General features: G+C 35.2%; 6 protein-coding genes across 6 annotated transcripts; 3 read left to right on the forward strand and 3 right to left on the reverse strand.

Moving 5' to 3' along the window:
* Nucleotides 1-3,394: 3,394 nt before the first annotated feature.
* EIN_341910 (hypothetical protein) lies at nucleotides 3,395-5,866 on the reverse strand (the record flags this gene model as incomplete). The annotated part of the gene is made up of 1 exon (XM_004261496.1): nucleotides 3,395-5,866. The coding sequence occupies one exon, from the start codon at nucleotides 5,864-5,866 to the stop codon at nucleotides 3,395-3,397; it is 2,472 nt and encodes an 823-aa protein (XP_004261544.1).
* Nucleotides 5,867-6,299: 433 nt separating this feature from the next.
* On the reverse strand, nucleotides 6,300-6,764 carry EIN_341920 (hypothetical protein; the record flags this gene model as incomplete). Its single annotated transcript, XM_004261497.1, has 1 exon — nucleotides 6,300-6,764. One exon carries the CDS (start codon nucleotides 6,762-6,764, stop codon nucleotides 6,300-6,302), a length of 465 nt encoding a protein of 154 aa, XP_004261545.1.
* A 1,097-nt stretch (nucleotides 6,765-7,861) lies between these two features.
* Nucleotides 7,862-15,958, forward strand: EIN_341930 (hypothetical protein; the record flags this gene model as incomplete). Its single annotated transcript, XM_004261498.1, has 1 exon — nucleotides 7,862-15,958. One exon carries the CDS (start codon nucleotides 7,862-7,864, stop codon nucleotides 15,956-15,958), a length of 8,097 nt encoding a protein of 2,698 aa, XP_004261546.1.
* A 244-nt stretch (nucleotides 15,959-16,202) lies between these two features.
* Nucleotides 16,203-16,580, forward strand: EIN_341940 (hypothetical protein; the record flags this gene model as incomplete). The annotated part of the gene is made up of 1 exon (XM_004261499.1): nucleotides 16,203-16,580. The coding sequence occupies one exon, from the start codon at nucleotides 16,203-16,205 to the stop codon at nucleotides 16,578-16,580; it is 378 nt and encodes a 125-aa protein (XP_004261547.1).
* An 88-nt stretch (nucleotides 16,581-16,668) lies between these two features.
* EIN_341950 (GRIP1-associated protein, putative) lies at nucleotides 16,669-18,117 on the reverse strand (the record flags this gene model as incomplete). Its single annotated transcript, XM_004261500.1, has 1 exon — nucleotides 16,669-18,117. The coding sequence occupies one exon, from the start codon at nucleotides 18,115-18,117 to the stop codon at nucleotides 16,669-16,671; it is 1,449 nt and encodes a 482-aa protein (XP_004261548.1).
* Nucleotides 18,118-18,815: 698 nt separating this feature from the next.
* On the forward strand, nucleotides 18,816-20,548 carry EIN_341960 (transcription enhancer protein, putative; the record flags this gene model as incomplete). Its single annotated transcript, XM_004261501.1, has 1 exon — nucleotides 18,816-20,548. A coding segment is annotated over one exon (1,733 nt), but the record flags the coding sequence as incomplete, so codon positions are not given.
* Nucleotides 20,549-20,550: the final 2 nt, after the last annotated feature.

The following is a 20,550-nucleotide window of genomic DNA, read 5'->3' on the forward strand; positions in this document are numbered from 1 at the left end:
CGAGGTTGGAAAAGCGAAAGAAATAATTAAAGAACTTGTTTCTTTTTATCAATAATTCGTGTTTCTAAACAAAGTAACTAATTTTTAATATAACAATTAATAATATATTAACATTTTATCATTTAATTTTCCCCAAAATATATATTTCAATCATCATTGTAAAATTATTTTTGTTTACAAACATCAAAAACTCAATGTATAGTTTATATTCAATTGTTATTTAAGTTTAAAACGAAAACTTTCACAAATGAAAAAATCCTAAAAAGATTTTTAAATCGTGTTTTTATTTAAAAATAAAAATGTATTGATTTTGCTCTTAAAATATTATTTTTAAATCAAGATTCGTATTTCTTTATTTTTTGAAACGTAGATTGTAAAACACCAGACACTTAAATTCAAAACATGTAAAATAATGCTTTTTGAAATATTGCAAAACACCAAATTGTAAATGTTTTTTAACTTGAAAAATACAAATCAGTGTTAATTTTGAATTGTAAAAATAAACGTTTATTTACACGTGTATAAAAATACAATATTATATTTTATATATTGTATATTGTATTTTAGTCATTCGATTTTAAAATTTTATTGATTATTTTTTTTAATTATTGTGAAATATTTTTAAATCACATATTTTCATGTATTTTAAATGTTGATACGAAAAAATTATATTTTTACAATAAATCATGTAAAAAATATTGAAAATGAAACCATTTAATATTAATTAAAAAGTAAGAGTTGAACTGTGAATGAAACTAAATAAACAAAAAAACAATCAATGTCTGTAAATGATACGGACAATAACTCTGTCATGACGATACGGACAATAAGTTTGTCGAAAATAGCAGACTGTAAAGTTATTTTTGATTGCTTGAAGGCACCGTATATTGTTTAAAGACGGTCTTTTGCCTTCCACGAATCGTAGATTGAGAGGATTCTTTTTTCCACTGTCGATTATTATAACAGTATCACTGATTAAGAAAGTCTATTTAATGATTGTTTTTCTTGATGTTTTATTGTTATTCTATTTTTATTGTATTTAAATATAGATTATTTATATTTATCTATTATTATAAATAGTTCAAATTGTTTATATAATTAGAACGTTTTAATATTTTGTACCGTTTCTCAAAAGTGCAGATTAGGTTTTTCCTTTTTTAATGGAAAGCAATATATCGTAATTATTCAATAAAAATTACATTTTTATGTTCTCGAAGTTCTACCAAAATCTTCAACTAATTGATGGAAAACAACCAATTTATATGACCCCTATACAAAACATAAAATGAAAAATACGAAGAAGAAAGTGTTGTTTGATTATTATTGATTGATTGCCTTGTTATTTTATTGTGCTTAATTAATGATTGTTAAAATAATTCAATAATCAAGTTTTTGAAGATAATATTTTTCAATAAAAAAGTAAATTATAAATTTGTGATTGTTTATTAGTTGACAGTAATCGCTTTGCTTGTTCTTGTGATGTGTAAAGTTGTATGAAAACTTTTGTGTTGTCTTTTGTGTTAAAATTTGAATTGTTTTTATGTGGTTGGTTGTTTTTAACAATTTTATTATTGTTGTGTTGTTGTTTCTTTTTCTTTGAACTATTATAATAAATAAACAAAACAACAAATGTTCGTCAATATTTTTTGTACAATAATAAGTTTAATCATTGGATTAGAATGATAAAATATAACTAACTTAATTTCTTATATCGAAATTATCAATTTGGAAATATTTAGCATCAACATAATTTCAAAACAGAATGTCTTAAATGTCTGTTGTTAAATTTTATAGTGTAATAAATTAAATAATGCATTTACATTGATTACTGTGATTTAAAAAACTATGGAAATAAATAACTACAAATAATAAACCTTCATAAAATATTTTGATATTTTTAAAAAGATATAAGGTATGTTTTGATATTATATATTTATTTTTGTGAATATACGGTCTAAGTTTACAAAGCAAGGAAACAATAATTGAAAAATAATATCAATATAAAATATCATTTTATTTTTGAATCAAGAAATTCTCCTATGTTCAACACAACTCAAATGTAACCAAAATTTAAAAATAAGTTATATTGTTTTCAAAACGGGTGTTGAATTTTTTTGAAAATTTTTTTGAAAAGGTCTCATCTTCAAAGGATCCAAATTTTCTTCCATCCCTTTTCAGGACTTTAATATAATTAAAAAACTCATGAGGACTGCTTTGACGAAGCATGAAGTCGATATCCTCTTCATTCTCAAATACTATTTTGAATATGTATGAGTCTGACTTCTTCTCACATATTTTAAAAGAAGCCAGTGGTCCAAATTTAATTGCATAATTATAAATGTGGATGGGATCGTTGACTCCAAAAAACTCTGCCCACAATTTCCCCTTGTTCATTTGATCTTCTAAGTTCTTACAGTGTGTTGACTTCAAGACTTGATGTCAATTTCATGTTAAGGAAATAAATGTATTTCTTTAATTGTATTACAATTTACTTTGTTGAAAACACTTTGACGTTTCATTTTATTCTTTTTCAAATTATTTAAACTAAAAAAATCAAAAAATAAATTACAAATTAAACTATTTTAAAATACAATTAAATATTATTTCATATACTATAATTTTACTATATTATTTTATTATGATATAATATATTTTTTATTATATAATTGTAGCATAAATTACAATAAAAATATATTTTTTTATTTTTTGGTCAAAAAAATCTTTGAATTATATTATTAATAATATTTATTATAATATTTAAATATGTTAACTATCAATAATATAATTCTACTCCAGTAGGGAAAATGAACCTTAGCATAGGAATTGTACTTTAGCCCAAAGAAATTAGTATATTTTTCTTAAAAAACACGGGTTTTTACTAAAAAAAACAAATATTTTAGAAAATTGACTTTTTATTGTTTTATAAATTAGTTTAATATAACAATAAAAAATAATTAATTTTTCTTTGGGCTAAGGTTAATTTGCTAGGCTAAGGTTTAATGGCTTAACTGTACAATAAAAAAACGGTATATTTTATTGAAATTTGAAAAATTTTTATTTTTTTAAATTTTTTAAATTTTTTTTTCGTTTTTCTCGTTTTTAAACATTACTTTACATTATTATAAAATATATTTTATAACCAATTTGTGTGATCAAACAGTGTTGGACTTTTAATTTATATAACATACAAATAATAAAAAGTGGAAACTTTTTATATATTATAAATGTTACATCAAACCAGAACTTAAAAATATGATATTGAAGCTTAATATAATTATATTTGGAATACCTTTTTGTTTGTAGATTTAAGTTTATATTGATCTGTATGCGTGTTATTACAATCATATTTCTGGTATTGGAAGGGTTAACAGAGTAAATGGTCATATCATTCAATTCATTTCACTTCAATGTGTTTCTTCGCATTTTCTAGTATTCTTTTCTGTGATTGGAAGTGAAGGAGGAGCATATTTATTTGAACAATTTTGTTGACTGCATTGTGTTCCTTTGCGAGATGAAGTTTTTGGTTGAGAGATTGGAGTGCATCATCAATGACTTCTAACTCGTTGCCAATATACTCCAGCGTCTTCTTATGATCCACCTCAACTTGTTTCCCACTTTGCATCAAATTCAATAATTTCTTGAATGGAATGGAATGGATTGCAACATACAGTTCAAAGACGTCAAAATTGGTTTGGTCTTGAGTCAAAAAGATTTCATGAGGGACTCGGTTTTTCGAGCACATCTCCCTATACACCGCCTCGGCTTCTTCTCTCTCCACGTAACTCTTCGCCTCAAAATAGTCCATATCCTCAAACTCATTTGTCCATCGAAGAAAATGGACAATTTGGTTGACTGAGCTGTCGTCTCCAAAGTCATCGCAGATGTCTTCTCCCACTTTGACACTCATTGGTACTTTCTCAACAAAACACTTCTCCGTTTTTTCCTTACAAAGTGCGTAACAGGGGTTTTGTTTCGGGAGGATAGGAAGTGGTATCAGTGCACACGTTTCATCCAGAAACGCGGTATGGCTGTCGACGTAATTGTACAGCCCAACAAACAAAGAGACTGGAACCGTCTTCCTTGTACGACTAATAAATTGCTGATACATTGCAATCCCGTCATCCTCCACACAGTTCATTTCGTCCATGATATAACTCTCCTCTATTTCTTTGAAGTCGTTTGAGTAGAATGTCATTGACTCGATATATTTCAATAACAAAGGAACGTATGGTAACCTCTGTTGTCCAACATCTGTGAAGAAAAATTCAACACAGCACAGCGTAAACCCTTCCTGTTTGATACTTGGCACCCACATTTTAATGTTTTCTTCGGTGATCAGATTACTTAGAGGCACTGTGAGTACCTCCTCGTTTTCTTCGAGCAAACGAACTTGATTTCTCAATTTAATGGTGTGGTTTTCACAGACGTATGACACAGAGGAGTTGAGTGTATTAGAAGCGTGTAGCCACGTGTTTAAGTTGTCCACGAAGTTTTCAAACAAAAAGTCGTCACACGAAAATGAAAGTGTTTCCGTTGCACGACTCAATCCGTTTTGTGACACTTTTTGAAGTTCAGCTCCAATCTTCGAGCGACACAACAAAAGACTGTTTTTCAATATCGTCACTTGGCCAAGTTTATACGTCAAAATACAGAAGACTTTGTAGTCCAAGTTTTTGGTGTTCAGTTGTGCAAACTCGTCGTCGCTATATTCCATCAACCCCAAGAGATGTTTGATTTGCTCCATTAAACTTCGTGTTGCTTTTATTTCGTTAATAGGAGAAACATAACTCAAGTCTAAAAGTGCTTGTGAGTATTGATTTGCTTCGACCAACGATAAATTAACAATTCGAAGAACTCTGAGGAGGTCTGTCGGCAACTCCTTTTCTCGTGTGAGATAGTAGTCAAACCTATCAACACCTTCTCGCTTCAGTATTTGGGTGATCTCATCCTCATTGTCTTCTTCCTCGACCTCCATCCTCTCATTTTCTTTATTCTCGACCTCCATCTTACTCTCTTCACTCTCCTCAACTTGCTTCTCAAAGTGCCTCTCTTTGAAGTTGATGCGGAGCAATACCTCGTCGTATGGATTTTCTGATATTACAAAACCGTACCCCAACAGCATCTTTTCATTTGGTCGAATTCGGTAGTTGTTAAAAATTTGTTCTCCACAGTGTAATACCTTTTCGTTGGTCTGCAATGAAAATGTTTGTGTCTGTCTGTTTGATACGTAAGTGACTTTTGTTTCTGTGTTGTGGTTTGAGAAGTCTGCAAACGGTATGAGTGAGGCAACATCGCCAATTGGGTCGGGGTAAATGACCAAGAACGCTCTCGACCAGAAGACTTGGTGCGCCCACACGAGTCTTTGATAGAAGTCATCAAATTGTTGGAACCTTGTTGGATATTGATGTGTGAGTGTTTCATAATAATCCGAGAGTTTCTTCAAGAATGTTTTTGTCTTTTCGACAGTGACAAGTAGTTTTGTCCCTTTCAACATTTTGAGTTCATTCTCAGAGTAGCTCAACGGGCAACTGAATGTTGTTGGCAGTGTATTGATATACGGAAAGTGGAAACATTTCTCGTTCGTTTTGTTCATCGCCAAATACAAATACACAACACTGTTTTCGTCGTCTCTGTTCTTAGCGCCTTCCCCCAAACGTGGTACTTCAAACCCCGGTACCATACTTTCAAAGACGTTGTGGAGTTCTATTGTATTCAATTGGAGGTGATATGGGATACTCAGTAAAGTATCTCCTTCGTGAAATTCTTTTGATGAACAGAGTCCATTCCCATACACAGGAAAGTTCTTCACATAGACTCCATCAATATGGCCGCCATGCTCTTTAACCCACGTTGTTATCCCCTCCATTTTGGGTTTTAAGTTTTCATTCGTTCCATCACCTTTTTACTATTAATTGTTTTATACTATATTTCTAGTTTATCAAAAATCTTGCATTTTTTATCAGAGCACAAATTTTGATATATAGTGTCATTTTCTTTGTAAGTAAAATGTAGTTCTAATTAAAATAATCATAATTTGGTTTTCAACATATAAAAAATATATTATATAATAATATTGTTTATAATAATATAATAGTTCATTTCACATAATATATTATAACATAATGTTAATTATAATAATAAATAATATTGTTATATTATACCAATACTAACAACAAAACGATAATTAAATCATTATGATATTATAAAATATATTATAAACTATAGTATCGAATGATGAATTCCCCCATAAACATACAGATTGAATCCAAGAAAGAGCTAATTAAGATAAGAGAAGATTTTCAAGATGAGACGTACCATTCCAAGAACTCAGTCATCGAGATTTTATTTGAGTTGTCTGTGTCGATGATTTTCATGAACTTGTCAATATCTTCCTTTTTAGTAGTTCCGATGAGTTTTAAGAATTTAGCGAGTTCTTTTTTATTAATTTTGCCACTGTTATTGGAGTCGATCACTTTAAACAAAAAGACGCCAATTGCTTTATCTGCTTGTCTCTTGTCTGTCGGAAATGGTTTTGGAAACGAGTCGTAGATCTTTCGGAATTCGCGCTTCCCAAGTTTGCCGTCTTTCATCGAGAAACAGACCGACCCATCAACCATATCAAAAATCAACTCAAAGTCTTCGTCAAAGTCCCCCGTCGTGTTCGTTAAGTTCCTCATCCCAATTACAAATTCTTCTCGTTGAATCTTCCCGTCACCACTCGTGTCTATGGCTTTAAATACATTGTCAAAAGTATCAAGAGACATCTGGAGTCAAATCTCTTTCTCTGTTCGTTTGCCTCTTTTTCCTTGAAAGTTCTTGTATGGTTTTATATTAATTATAATATAGTTTTTTATTAATTATAATATAGTTTAATAATATTTTGTTCAAAACACATTTTTTATATTGATTTAAACATTACAAATACCATTGAACTAAATTCAAGTGGTCTAAAAATCGGGAAATTTCAAGTTTATTTAATATTTTTCCCGTTTTTAAAAGTTTGTCGTGTGCATAACATTACACAAGCTAAAAAGGAAATAATAATAATTAAAAATAATAATAAAAATAATTAAAACATTTCAATATATCCCTTTTAAAAGGTTAATCTAAAAACTTGGGTGTTATTTAATGTTGAATAGTTTGGTACAGTTTTGTATATTATATGGAATTTATTTGGTTGATATTATAGTTTATTTTAGCTATTATTTATATCATTTTAATATAGTTAATAAATTATAATTTTAATTAGTGTTAAACAATAATTATTAATTTTAAAAGAATATTATAAAATATATTATATTGTTTTTGCTTTTTTTACTATTTTTTTAATAATTACTATTATATATAATACTATTATTATAATTGTATTTTAATTATTTTGATTCATATCATTATAATAAATTTATTAACAAAATTATTAACACAGTAACAATTCGAAGAAATAAAATAAAAATAAAATAATAACTTATTGTTATTATTATAATTGAACTAAAAAACAATTAAAATAATAGTTTATTTGATGAAATAAAACTTTTTTTTATGATTATTTTAACTCAATGTGTCCAAAAAGAGATTATTTTTTAGAAACAAAATAGAATAAAATCCAGCACCTTTTTTAGGAAAGTGAGGAGTTAAATGATAACAAATAATAACAAAAAATACTACAACAATAATAACCGAATAGTTATCAAGAAATAAAACCGAGTGAATTAAGAAAAAGCGGATTACCCAATTGAGAGAGCAAAAGATTGTAATATTGAGAATCCAAAAAGATAATTATAATCAATAGATAAAATAATTATAAAGTAAACTATAGTTTTACCGAGAGTCTTTCAAACCAATAAACACAATCAGTGGGGTGATGGAGGTGGCAACACATACTGGTCTTGAGAAGCTTGTTGAGATTTTGGGTATCCAAACCCACACGGAACCCACGCAAGCGCCTAAAGTGATTGTGAAACAAGCTAAGAAGACAACCGCTGTTAGCGCGGACTTGACTTTTAACTCCCTCGACACGGAGGGGAGAGATGAATTGGACATCTATCAAATCCGACATTACTTTGAGCTCTCTGCGTCGGACAAGAAGTCCGTGTACTTATTAGAGAAGGATGTTCGGCAGATTTTGAATGAATTGAATCTGAGCAAACCGTATTGTGTGCAGCGAAATGAGTTTAACATATTAGTGAAGTACTTGAATGACAATTTAGATCGCCTTATAGCCATGTCACAACAGTCTTCGTTGTTCCACAACTACTCATTATTGTATGATACGCCAGTGGTACTACTTTCAAAGCACGAGAACGCAACTACGCGAATCAACGTGTCGAAATATACACTACAAGCAACAGACAAATACCACACCGCATTCAAAACTATGCTCTTTGCTCAGGGAAAAGTCATTGAAAAAACACCGAGCTGGGAGTCGGTGGTACACACACACTATTTCGACTCAGACCAATACACACAAACAATTAAAAAAAGAAGTCTAACAACACTATTGAGGAGAAAGAGTGAGGGCGAACGACCAAAGTTGTTGTTCGAGTTATTTACACCACTGTTTCAATACAAAGATTTGGCGGTGACGCTTGCGGGAGTCCGGAGCGCCACTACTTTAAATACACAAAAGCAAGTCTTTCAAAAAGTCGGAATTAAAAACATTTTAGTTGGCGGGGAGTCCCCACCAGAGAATTTGAAGATCGTTGTCGCAGTCTACGACATCAATTTGCAGGAGAAACTGACAGAGGACTTTTCTATTGAATCGGATAACGAAATTAAAAAAGAGGAGGAGAATAAAAAGATGGCAAAAACCGATTTACAACACGAGACTGGCGAGGGATATGACAAATCGACTCAATCAACTCAAATTGAAAAGTCCGACATTATTGAAGAGAGTCAAATTGGTAAAATGAATGAAAAAACACCAGAAAAATCGTCGGAGAAACACTCGGAGAAGCTCGAGAAGTCGGAGAAGAGCTTTTCGAGTTATTCTAAGACGTCTTTTCGATCGAAAACGTCGAAGACTTCAAATCAGTCGAAGACCCTGTCGCTCACGAAAATTGATAAACTCGACAAAACACAACACGTGAATCTGGAGAGTGCCGTCATGCATTTTTATTCGAAAGAACTCGAGAACAGTCCAATTGTGTTGTATGTCAAAGTGTATAGAAAAGGCGGCGACGACATCTCAAGTGCGCGCGAAATGTACTTTCACGGCTTTGACGATAAAAAAGCGCGGAAGAAGTATTCGGAGAGAAAGGGGTGGGACAACTGGCAGTTTCTACTTGCTGGTTTTGTATCATTAAAAGGGGTTTTTGAGATGGAGAGTGGGGAGCTTGAGATTCCATTTTACAAACCGGAGAATGACAGTGAAACTCTTTACGACTTGGTTAATATGAAAGAAACAAGAAAGACGGCGGACGTTTCTATGAAGTTTTGGTTTGAGAAAACCTCAGAGGAGTATTCGTATCAAAGCGGTGTGTTTCGAGTGAGAGGAAAAGAAGAGAAAGATGGGAAAACGGAGTTGTTACTTGACAACATGAGGAGTATTAAATACTATGAAAATGTGGTGTGTGAATACACGAACAGACTCTTTGTGAATATCGTCGATGTCTCCTTTGGAAAAGACAAGAAGAGGAAGAACCCGATAATAGTGCGATTGTTCTTGATGCGCAATAACGAGAAACTGAAATGTGTGTATCAAAGCGATAGAAACACTGTTGCTGAATATTACGACTCAAACATTATACAGGGGAAATGTTCTTTATTCTTCGATGAAATGAAAGTGGAGTTGCCATTTCCTTTAACGAACAATGACCGGCTGATATTTAATGTGATGGAGTTACACGAAGGCATATTAAAAAAGGAATGGTTTGCGTCACTGCTACTCTACACGGATTCTCTTGAAATAGAGAGTGGAAAGCTCACCCTCCCCCTCTCGCAAACACTTGAAGGAGCACTCACAAACGAAGACGTTTTAAAATTCTCGATAATAATCGACTTGTACGTATTGAGTGGGGTGTACCCAACAACGAAAACGTCACATAAAGAACTTGTCAAATTACTGAATGGCACTGTCGACGAAAATTTCAGTAAAATTCCACTGATCGATTTGATTCACTTTCTTCCTCTTATAATGAAGTCGTACTTGGAGTCAAGTGTAGTGAAGAATCGTTCTGTTCTTGAGACCTTAATGAAAACGGTATGTGGGTACTGCTCGTCGTCAGAAAAGCGCAACAAAAACGTTGAGTTGTATGTGACGAAGTACTACACCTTCTCGTCGAAGGACGTTGCTTTGAATTTAATCAAGGCGTTATATTTAACATACAAATTCGATGACACATCTGCGCAGATCGACGTCTTCAAGCATTGCTGGCTTCCATTCTCGCTTCTGCTTGCGTCAATAAAGCAAGTTGGTGCGGACCAAAACTTCTGGACTAACGCCATCACGTTTTCGTCGAATTTTGGAAACACCATCCGAAGCCATGTGATGAAAAAGGAGATATTAGGTATGGAGGAGGGCAACGCACACTTCTCCTATTTTGTTCGTTCAGTCATTGAGTCGGGGTACCGTGCTGAAGGCCTTAAAATGATGGAGGAGTATTTAGACAATTTGACATCGCCGTACGACGCGCTTAAAAGTGGGTACAAATACTCTGAGAAGTCACCAGAGATGGAAGCGCTTGGGATGATAAAGAGTGAGTTTCTTGGCGTGTTTGAAGGGAGTTTAAATTTGTATGCTGCGAGTAATCCCGGGAATGTGAAGGTGAGTGACATTACTATGTTGGATGATTTGTTGTGGGTGAGACACTTACCCATAGCGTATTTGATGCGACAACATTTGATTTTATTAATGAAAAGTGAAGAGATCAATCGTATTAGTTTGTACTTGATGGTTGCGTTGGTGTCCCGACTTGACCTTGACAAAAATCTTCAAGAAGAGAAGTCGAATTGCGCTGCAATGTTCCTTCCATTTGTTGTCCAGTTTCTTGAAAAGTTTGATGATTTTGTCTCGTGGAAATATGTCGCAGCGAAGACCAAAGTTGCGGAGAAGAAAGTCGACAAGAGTTTAAGTCTGCGATTCAATTCAGTTCAAGACTTTAAAAAGATTATGACGTCCGATGCACTGAAATTGTCGAGTAAAGAGAATACATGTGATGGGACACCTCTTCAAAATGTGACAGATATTGAAATGCTTGGATTGATCTTTTCGTGGGTATTAAAGAACATGGACAAGAACGTACTGAAGGAGTGGATCATGAACGAAGTCCCCACGCGACTGGAAACCCTCTCAACTGTTCTCTTTCGACACATTTTGTTGTTTCGATATTTCCCACTGCAAGAGACGATCGACGTGTATGAAGAGATCGACAGAAATATCAAATTAATTGTTAATGGATTGAAAGAACATGGGTACTATATCAATATCAAATTAAACAGTATGATGGAGGACATGATGAACGCAATGAACGTTAAAAAGAACTTTGAGATCCCTTTGAGTCGTTCATTGCGCCCAATGCGAATCGACGATGTGTCCCATCAAAAGCTTCACAGTGTGTTGACAGAGGAAATCGTACGTGTGTGCCTCGAGTGCTTGAATTTGGTGTTCCACAGTTTGAGTGAGCAAGAGGCGTTCGAACAACTTGAGAAATTGAAGTGTGGCATAGCAACAAAACTCTTTGAAGTTGGTGTGGTCAACGAAGACATCTTCTATTTTGCAAAGCAGTTACTTCAAAAATTCAGAAAGACGATATTTGACAGTCACGAAGAGTTCACTGACAACTTATTTATATCACTGATTAAAATCTTCCAAAGCGAGAATGCACAAATTCGAGAAAGAGGGGTGGAGTTACTCTGTTTGTACACCAAAAACAATTTCATTCAGTGCGGGAATATCACTCGAAGTATTTCATTGATGACCACCGCTGTTGTTGAGGCCGTTGATATTCAAAACGTCTTGTTTGCGTGGAGCATAGAGGCGCTCGATAAGATGTACCAAAATGAGTTGAAAAATGTCATACAAAGTGTTATTCATATTAAACGAGTCACACTCGTACCGCAACTTGATGTACTCAAATCACGAAGAACCATTTACAGAGCGGAGACCCTTGGGGATATCGAGGGGCTCTGTGTTATTATCACTCAGTTGATAGAAACGCGACTTTCGAGTCTTCATTATATAGAGGGGATGAAAATTAGTTTAGTGAATCGGTACTCCCGAATGATCGACGACATTGTGAAGGACAAATTTCTGATAACGGAGGAGATGATCACTACGATCGAACAAAAGGCCGATTTGTATAAGGACATGGACATCTTCTGTGATATACGGAAGTCGATCGACAAAATGAAGAAGACGTGGAAGGAGACGAAAAGCCTTGAAACGCGGCTGTTGAGTATTTCTGAAGAGAATAAGAAGGAAGAAAATAAGACTGCTGAGATATGTAATAACATGAAGAATGAGTGCATTAAAGGGATCAATCGTGTTATGCAACTTGCAAACAGTATGTTGTCGCATGAAAATTGGTCGAGTGATATTCATTATTTGTACATTGTCAAAGAGAAAGAGGACGTCGAAAAGGAGATGAAAGGGTATCTCTCGCGATATGAGAAATTCATGAACGTCGTCGACACTAACCCGATCTTCCCCGTCACAATGCAAGAGTACTCAGACATCATCAACGCTGTTATTGAACTTGAAGCAAGTTATTCTGACGTTGCCAAGAAAGTGATGGATAAAAGCGCTGTGGTATCTTCTGAGGAACAAAAAGTCTCAGAAGAGAACACAAAGACCTTGAGATGTTTTAAAGAGAATTACAATCAAATCTTTTCTTCGACACACGCCTCGAATGATCCAACGAAACTGCGCGAGCTACGAGATTTGAATTTAAATTTGACTACAATCAAACAAGAGAAAGTAAAGGATTGTTACTGCGGTGTGTTCCACTATTTTGAAGTGCTTGTTCCACAGATAGTTTCGATCCTTTCGAAAATCGACAAAATAGCGGAGAAAACGGGGAGTAACAAACAACGACTTGAGAGCGCGGAGGAGTGGTACAACAACGAACGCGTCTATTTAACAAGCGTTTTGCTCTTAAATGAGAAGATGAAAACAATCGACACGTTAACAAAGGTACCGACGCGTGAGGGGGGGATTATTTGCGAGTACATGAAAATCATTTGCGATACTTTAGTGTCTCGCGGCGAGCTTGAAAAGGTGTACAATCACTCTGTTAACATGCGGACTGCGCTTCGGATATCATACGAAGAGCAATTGAGTTACAAGAGTTCCGTCCTTAAGCGGCGGACCGTCCGAAAGAGTTTAATGCTCAACGAGAAAACGCGGCGGATGACTGTGGCCATTCAAAATGAAGGGAGAGAGTTAGTGTTTGGGTGTGTAGAAGGTGAAAATGAATTCATATCAAAGATGTTGGATGAGCTTGGGAAGAGTGTTAAAAACTCGAATGTAATATTTAAAGGGATAGTGGAGCAGTGGAAGAAGTGTGTAGAGCTTGAAGATGATAAGAAGCAGTGGGTTGTGAAAGCGAAAGGCATTTGGGAGAATATACAAAGGAACAAAGAGGGGAAGTGGAGCGAATTGAAAGAAGTATTAAAGAAGGAAGTTGATGAGGAGATTTGTTATACCGATGACATAACGATTATCGATGATACAAAAGACAACGAACAACCAAATGACACAAAAGAAGGTGAGAAGGACGATTTGGAGGAAAAAGAAAAAGTCAAAAGCATTGAAAAGCGGGCTGGCATTCAAACTGAAAAGAAACAGAAGAGCTCCAAAGAGAAGAAACGGAAAAGTTTGAAAATCGAAGAGACTTCGAAGTCACAGAAGTGTTCGACACCATTAAAAAAAGAAGAAGACATTCAAAAATCGCGTTCAAAGACACCTCCGTTGGCTTCTTCTAACCCAAATCCTTCAACTATCGATGACACAGAAAATTCAAAGAGAAATTCGAATGGAAATTCTACAACTTCTTCATCGTCTTTAATGAAAGTACAAACTGAACAACTCAATTCCAGTGATAAAGTGTCACATAAGAAGCAAATGAGTGTAGAGGAAAGTCAAGTGAGTAACTCAAGCAATCAACCAACAGAACTGTCAACAGGGAAACTGTCACACAACTCTAAGTCTTCCGATACAGACAAATTAATTGAAAAGAATCACAAAAAGACGATGTCACGATCACAGACGGGACTTCCTCTACCAAACGAAGACTTCCTTCAAAACTTCAATGTCACTCCAGACCCTTCACAAAAGGATCAACAGAAGAGAAGACGTGGGTTCTCTACAAAAGGCCTTACAAAGAAATTGGAGGAGTTTGATATACACAAGACGATACTTCCATACACGTTAACATCAAACACAAAACATAAGAAAAAAGACTCAGCGTCGTCTGAAAAGGTTGCGCTTAAAGACGTGAAAAAAATCAAAGACACGAGAGAACGAATAACACAGGAGTTTAAAGAGACTAAGGAGAAGTCGAAGGAGAAGATGAAGATCAAACTTCCCGACATTGAAATGCAAGTACTCGAAGATTACGTCATGTGTGGGGCATTTGTCCACGACTCCTTTGTCAATGTGAGTCTCTACGAGATGATGGAATATCGGACGTACATGCAAAAGTTCAAGCACGAGATCAAAAACATTTTAATTAAACACGAGGAGCTGAATGAGCTGCAACAAAAGACGAGAGACCCCGACGCATATGCGGATCGACTCTATACATTCTCACAAGGGTATCTTGATACCCCAAGACTCTATTTGAAGTGGATAGAGAAGATCAGTGAGGAGCATAGTGTCAGACAACATTACCTTGAGGCCGGGTTATGTGGGACACATATCATTTACATGATCTCTCGCTTTGTAAAGAACGGCGAGATCTTCGACAAGCTGCAAGACATCTCAGTTGACTTTAAAATAGAGCAGAAAAGCGTGAAAAAGGACTTTTTAGAGGTGGAGGGGTTTTCGACGGTTTCACTGCTGAAATATGTGAATGCGGCAGTGAAGAATTTCTTACTGAAGAACACCACCGACTTTGCGGAGTTTCTTCTCCAAGTGACAGTTGACTTTCTTGTGCGGAGTAATGACACCACACGACTCCCCGAGATCTATTCCAAATTGAATGAAGTGTACCAACGGAAGAGTCAGAACTCGCAAGGGGAGATGCACTTCTACTTGGTCGGGTTTTATGGGAACATCTTTGGGAGCAACAACGAGAAAGTGTATATCTACCACACCCACGACACCTTAGAAATCTTTAAACAAGAGATTAAAGCGATAGTCCCGTTAGACAAGAAGAAGGAAATCATCGAGTTAGATGCGTCGAAGAATACAATCGGCTTGGACTACAGTCAAATTCACATCAAAGTTGTTGAGGTCTTCCCCATCTACGAGAATGAAGGCGACTTCACTACAAAGAAATTCAAACAAGAGATGATCGTCGGCAACGGGAAGATGGAAAACGATTGTAAGAGGCGGATCATCTTCGAAACGGCACAGCCCCTCCCCTCCATCCTTCGACGCCAAATCGTGTTTAATAAAGCGTCCGACGTGTACATGAGTCCCATCGAAACGTGTTTGGACGACTTGGATGAGATGAATTCGAACTTGATCAAAGCAATCAATCCCCCCATTACAGAGGAGTTAATAACAAACCTCGAGAAGGTGCTCTTAAGTAAAAGCGGCCCGGTCGAAATGGTCGAATTGTTCCTTGGCGATAAGATCAATGAATTCCTCATCGAGCAGATCGACGATATGTGGCAGTTGCAAACTGACATCTCGAGTAACGTGGATAAGGCACTTCACATCTTTTTGAGGAAATTCCCAGGCAACATGATGTATGGCCAATTCGACAACGCTTTCACTAAACTCAAAAGAGCACTCTTCGAGGTTCAAGAAAGGGTCGAAGCGGTTATTAAAGACTTACAGAATCCAGAGGAGTAAGATCTCGAGAGATTGTCTTGCTGTTTAATTACTAATTTTTGTGTTACTGCATTGGTGGACAATTTCTATAATTTTAATATATTTTTAGTTTGTTCTTTGGTATGGTTGAATTCTAGTGTTGAATTAAATAATACCATTAATAATAGTATTGATGTTAAATACTATTATTAATTGTATTTTAAATTAGAATAAAATCAAATCAAACGTGTTTGGAAACGGAAAACTCACAAGTGAGTTACTACATATGCCGAAGGCAAAACAGACGAAGAAAGACGCGATGTTTCAAAAAGAGAGAATCGACTACCTCCTCAAAATATCGTCTCTGATGGCCGAGTTTCACCCCGTCACTGGACAACACTGCGGACTTGCTATTCGCGATATGCTCCACAAAACATTGAAATCGTTGACACCAACGTGGAGAATTAGGTTTTGCAGGAGGTGTTGGACACCACATGTCTTCTCGAAGAAGAGAGTCGTCAGAAGGAATAAAAAGCCGTGTGTTGTGCTTGAGTGTTCCCATTGTAAACACAAACAATATGTGTTTCTGACCAAGAGCGTAAAACTCCCAAAACCAACGACCAGCAGCGAACAACAAACATGTTCTTCCCAACAACCTCATTAAATAATTTATTGAACAAATAATTCTTTTTATTAGTGCGCTTTTCGTTCCTCGCCCAACGAAAACCCAACGTTAAAAAACACTGACTTCTTTATTCAATTTCCTTTTCAAAAAACGCCTGGACATAACTCGGCCATTCCATCACATCAATTCTTTCCTCTTGGATCTTATTAAACAGCGACACAACAGTCTCTTTCGTCGCTTCGTACTTCGGGTTTGCCATTTTGAGTGCGACGATGATCGCAGATATCATCATCTTCAATACATTGTCCTTTACACCACCAAGCTCCTCCTTCTCTCCAAGAAGAAGTGCAGTCTTAAGTTGTTCCTGTTCTCTCCCCTTCTCTCTGAGAATTTCAAGTCGCTTCTCATATGATGAAATAATTGCTTGTCTTTTTTGAGCCATAAAAGCTCCATCGTTCCGCCGCGACTCAATCTCGTTTCGCATCTCTAAAATTGTCTTTTCATTTTCATTTCTCTTCTCTTTTTCCTTTTGAAGAAATTCCTCAATTTTTCGTTCTGCCGACCTCTCGTTTTTCTGAATTTCTTTGTTCACGTCAACACAATATTTTTGCAATTTTTGGTTCATTTCTTCAAGACGAACAATCTCTTTTTCTCTCTCATCGATTTTAATTTCAAGTTCCCTTACCCGAACGTCCACGTCATCGTTTTCCGTTCGTGCTTTTTCGGTTTGGAGATTTTCGTTTTGTGTTTTGAGTTGATCAATTTCGGCTTTAAGATTCAAATTTTCAGATTCAAGTTTTTCGCGTTTCGATATTTCTTCGGAAATTTCTGCCTTGATTTGGTCCAAACGAACGTTATTCATTGACTCAACATTTATATTGTTTGATTTTTCCATTTCCGAGATTGTTGTTTCGAGTCTTAAAATTTTATTTTCGAGTTCTTTTTGTTTTTCAACACTGTCTTCTTTTTCTTTTTCAATGCCCTCGTTCTGGCATGTTAAATCTGTTATTTTTGAGTTCAATTTTTCGTTTTGTTCGAGGATATCCGATAGTTGTTTGTTTTGGGATTGATTTGTGTTTTCCAAGTCCAAAATTTTCGTTTTTTCGGATTGTAGTTCCTTCTTAATATTTTCTAGTTCAGTCAACACTTCGGCGACTTTTCTTTGAGAATTGAGCTTGAGTTCCTCAATTTCATCATTTTTTATTTTAAGTTCCTGCTCAAATCTCCCATCTTCTGGCGGAACGACGGAACATTTAATGGTGGAATTTTGCTGGAATTCCATCTGACTTTTGGCAGCCTTTTCACTTTGGAATGCCGAGAGCTCTGCTTGGAACTTCTTCTTGTCGGAATTAAGCATTTCACGTTGTCGGAGAAGTTCATTCTTCTCAACGCCATACATCTCCAACTCCCTTATCCGTGCGTCTTTCTGTTGTAGTTTGAAAGTTAGATTACGCATGGTGTCCTCAGATATAGTTTCTTGGTGCTGAAGTGTGTTCGAAACAATGCTTCCATAAAAACCAGTCTTTTTTTTGATTGGGCCATGATTCAACAAAGGTTTGTTTGTTGGGCTGCTCATCACTTTTGTTTGTTTGTCAGTTGAAGATGTTGTTTGGTCATATGTGTTTTTCGTTTTTTTTCTATTTAAAAACGATCTGAGAATTATTTATTATATAATTATTTGATGTTTTGATAAAATAAATTAAAAAAAAAGTAAATACAAATTTTTTTTCACTTTTATTGAGTTTTAATACAAACAACAACACGTTTATTGAAAAGACGGAGGGACTCATCAACAAGCGGATAAGTAAGATGCGCGAACTACTTGATGAAGAAGATAAGTAACTATAAATTAACTATAAATCAACTATAAATCAACTATAAATTAATTATAAATTTATTTAATTAAAAAAACTATAAATAATATAATATATAATCCATTCAAATAGTAAAATAAAATCAATAAAATGACCCGATTAATTAAATATAAATTAACCAAGTACAAAATGAATAAAAAAGATGGTAGTATATCAAAAGAAAAAAGTAGCAAATTTTCCCGTTTATATTAACAAAAAACCACAAAAATAAACCAATAATAAACAATACCTTTATAACACAAAAAAAATCCAAATAAAAAACAATAAAACACAAAGTTAATTGAATTAAAAGAAAAATGATTCAAACATTCCCGATGTATTAAATAATAAAATAGAAATAAAAAAAGAAGATTAAAAAATGCGATAGAGAGATGATATGAGATTGTAACGAGATTGAGGTATGAGAGGCTTAGGTAAGAGGACAACGAACTTTAAAATTCAGAAAAAGATGAGTTCGCGTAGTGAGGCATTAGACTTGAGTCAGACCTTTGAGAAGATGAAGAACCCAGACCCTGATCTTCGGTACATGGCGACTTCCGATTTGAATGTCAGTCTTGGGAAGATGAAAGGGAAGAAGTTTATAGATAACGAGCAACGAGAAATCATGAGTGGCTTGTTGACGTTATTGACTGATGAAGCGAATGACGTGAAAGACATCACGATCAAGTGTTTGAGTTCTTTTATGCCATTTGTGACATCAGTGAGTGCTGTGAAGAGTTTAGTCGAGAAGTTAAAGACGATGCTGTTAGATGCGAAGAAGGCGTTGGATGTGAACAGAGATGTTGCTTTAGAAGTCATCAAGCGAACGATTAAGATTATAGTCATCAACAAAGAGTTCAAATTGGTGTTGACAGACAACTTCTCTGTGCCTCTCTTGAACTTCTTTAAGACGCCACTTGCGGAGTTGAGTGACATTTCCATTGGATTCAATTTGGATGTGTTAGAAGTGATCATCAGACAAATAGGAGCGACACTTGACGTCAGTCGTGTTGTGAAGACGTTGACTCCATTCTTGTCAGAGGGCGTGTTTGCAAATAGACGACGTACAGTGCAGTGCCTTGCACAGTTGAGTAAATATGCCAATGACACACAGATGGAAGAGATCATTGTTCCATCATTTGAAGCTATGAAGAAGAGCACAAACAAAGAACAGAGTAAAGTGTATGTCCTTTTGTACAGTACAATCGCATCGGTGAGCAAAGAGAAGTGTGGGAAGTACTTGACAACGTGTTTTGAGTTGTTACGAGTCAAGTTTACTGCTGTTGAAGATGACAGTGAAGATGACTTGAAAGAGGCGATATTGAATGCATTCAACTTGTTCATTGTGAACTGCCCCAATCAGTTGAGCAATGAAGTTGCAAAGGAAATACTGAAATACGTTGTCCAGTTTTTGCAATATGATCCAAACAGATTTGATGATGATGAAGAAGAAGACGACGCCAATGCAATGGAAGAGGAAGAAGACGACGAGGAAGTGTTTGAAGATGAAGACGACATCACATGGAAATTGAGAAAACTATCAGGTGATTGTCTTGTTAGTCTTGTGAAAGAACGAAGTGACATGTTTTGTGAAGTAGTGAGTGAAGCACTGAGTGTTGTGTTAAAGCGCTTCAAAGAATCCGTTGAGATTGTGTTGAACATAGTGCTTGGGGTGTACAGTCTTGTGTTAAAAACGGTCAACAGTGGTGTGTGTCAGTGTGTTGAGAAAGTTAGAGAAAGTGTGAGTGGTGCAATTCCACAGATTGAGAGCATTTTGAAAGGAAAGAAGTCGACTGAGAAGAGCAAGATGGAGTGTTTCAACATAGTGAAAGAGATCGCTGTCTTTGATGGTGCCGCACTTGTCCCACATGTTAATACACTTGAAGGTGTGATTGTAACACTCTTGAACAGTGCAAACAGTCATGTTGAATTGTTAAGTACGATGTGTGAGTGTCTTCGCAACATCGTCAAGATCAATGGCGTTGATTCATTCAGTGCAGCTATATCACCCGTTCTCGTCTCACTGTTTGATTCAAAGAACTTCCGTGTTGAAATTGAAGTGTTGAAGACAGAAAGTGTTCTTCTTCGTTATGCGAAGAGTGCTGAGATGTACACCACTTTGAATGTTGGGAGTGTCAAGGCCGCACTTGTGACAC

The sequence above is a fragment of the Entamoeba invadens genome, assembly GCF_000330505.1.
Source record: "Entamoeba invadens IP1 unplaced genomic scaffold scaff_1105074726325, whole genome shotgun sequence".
In the NCBI taxonomy this organism is placed as follows: domain Eukaryota; phylum Evosea; order Mastigamoebida; family Endamoebidae; genus Entamoeba; species Entamoeba invadens.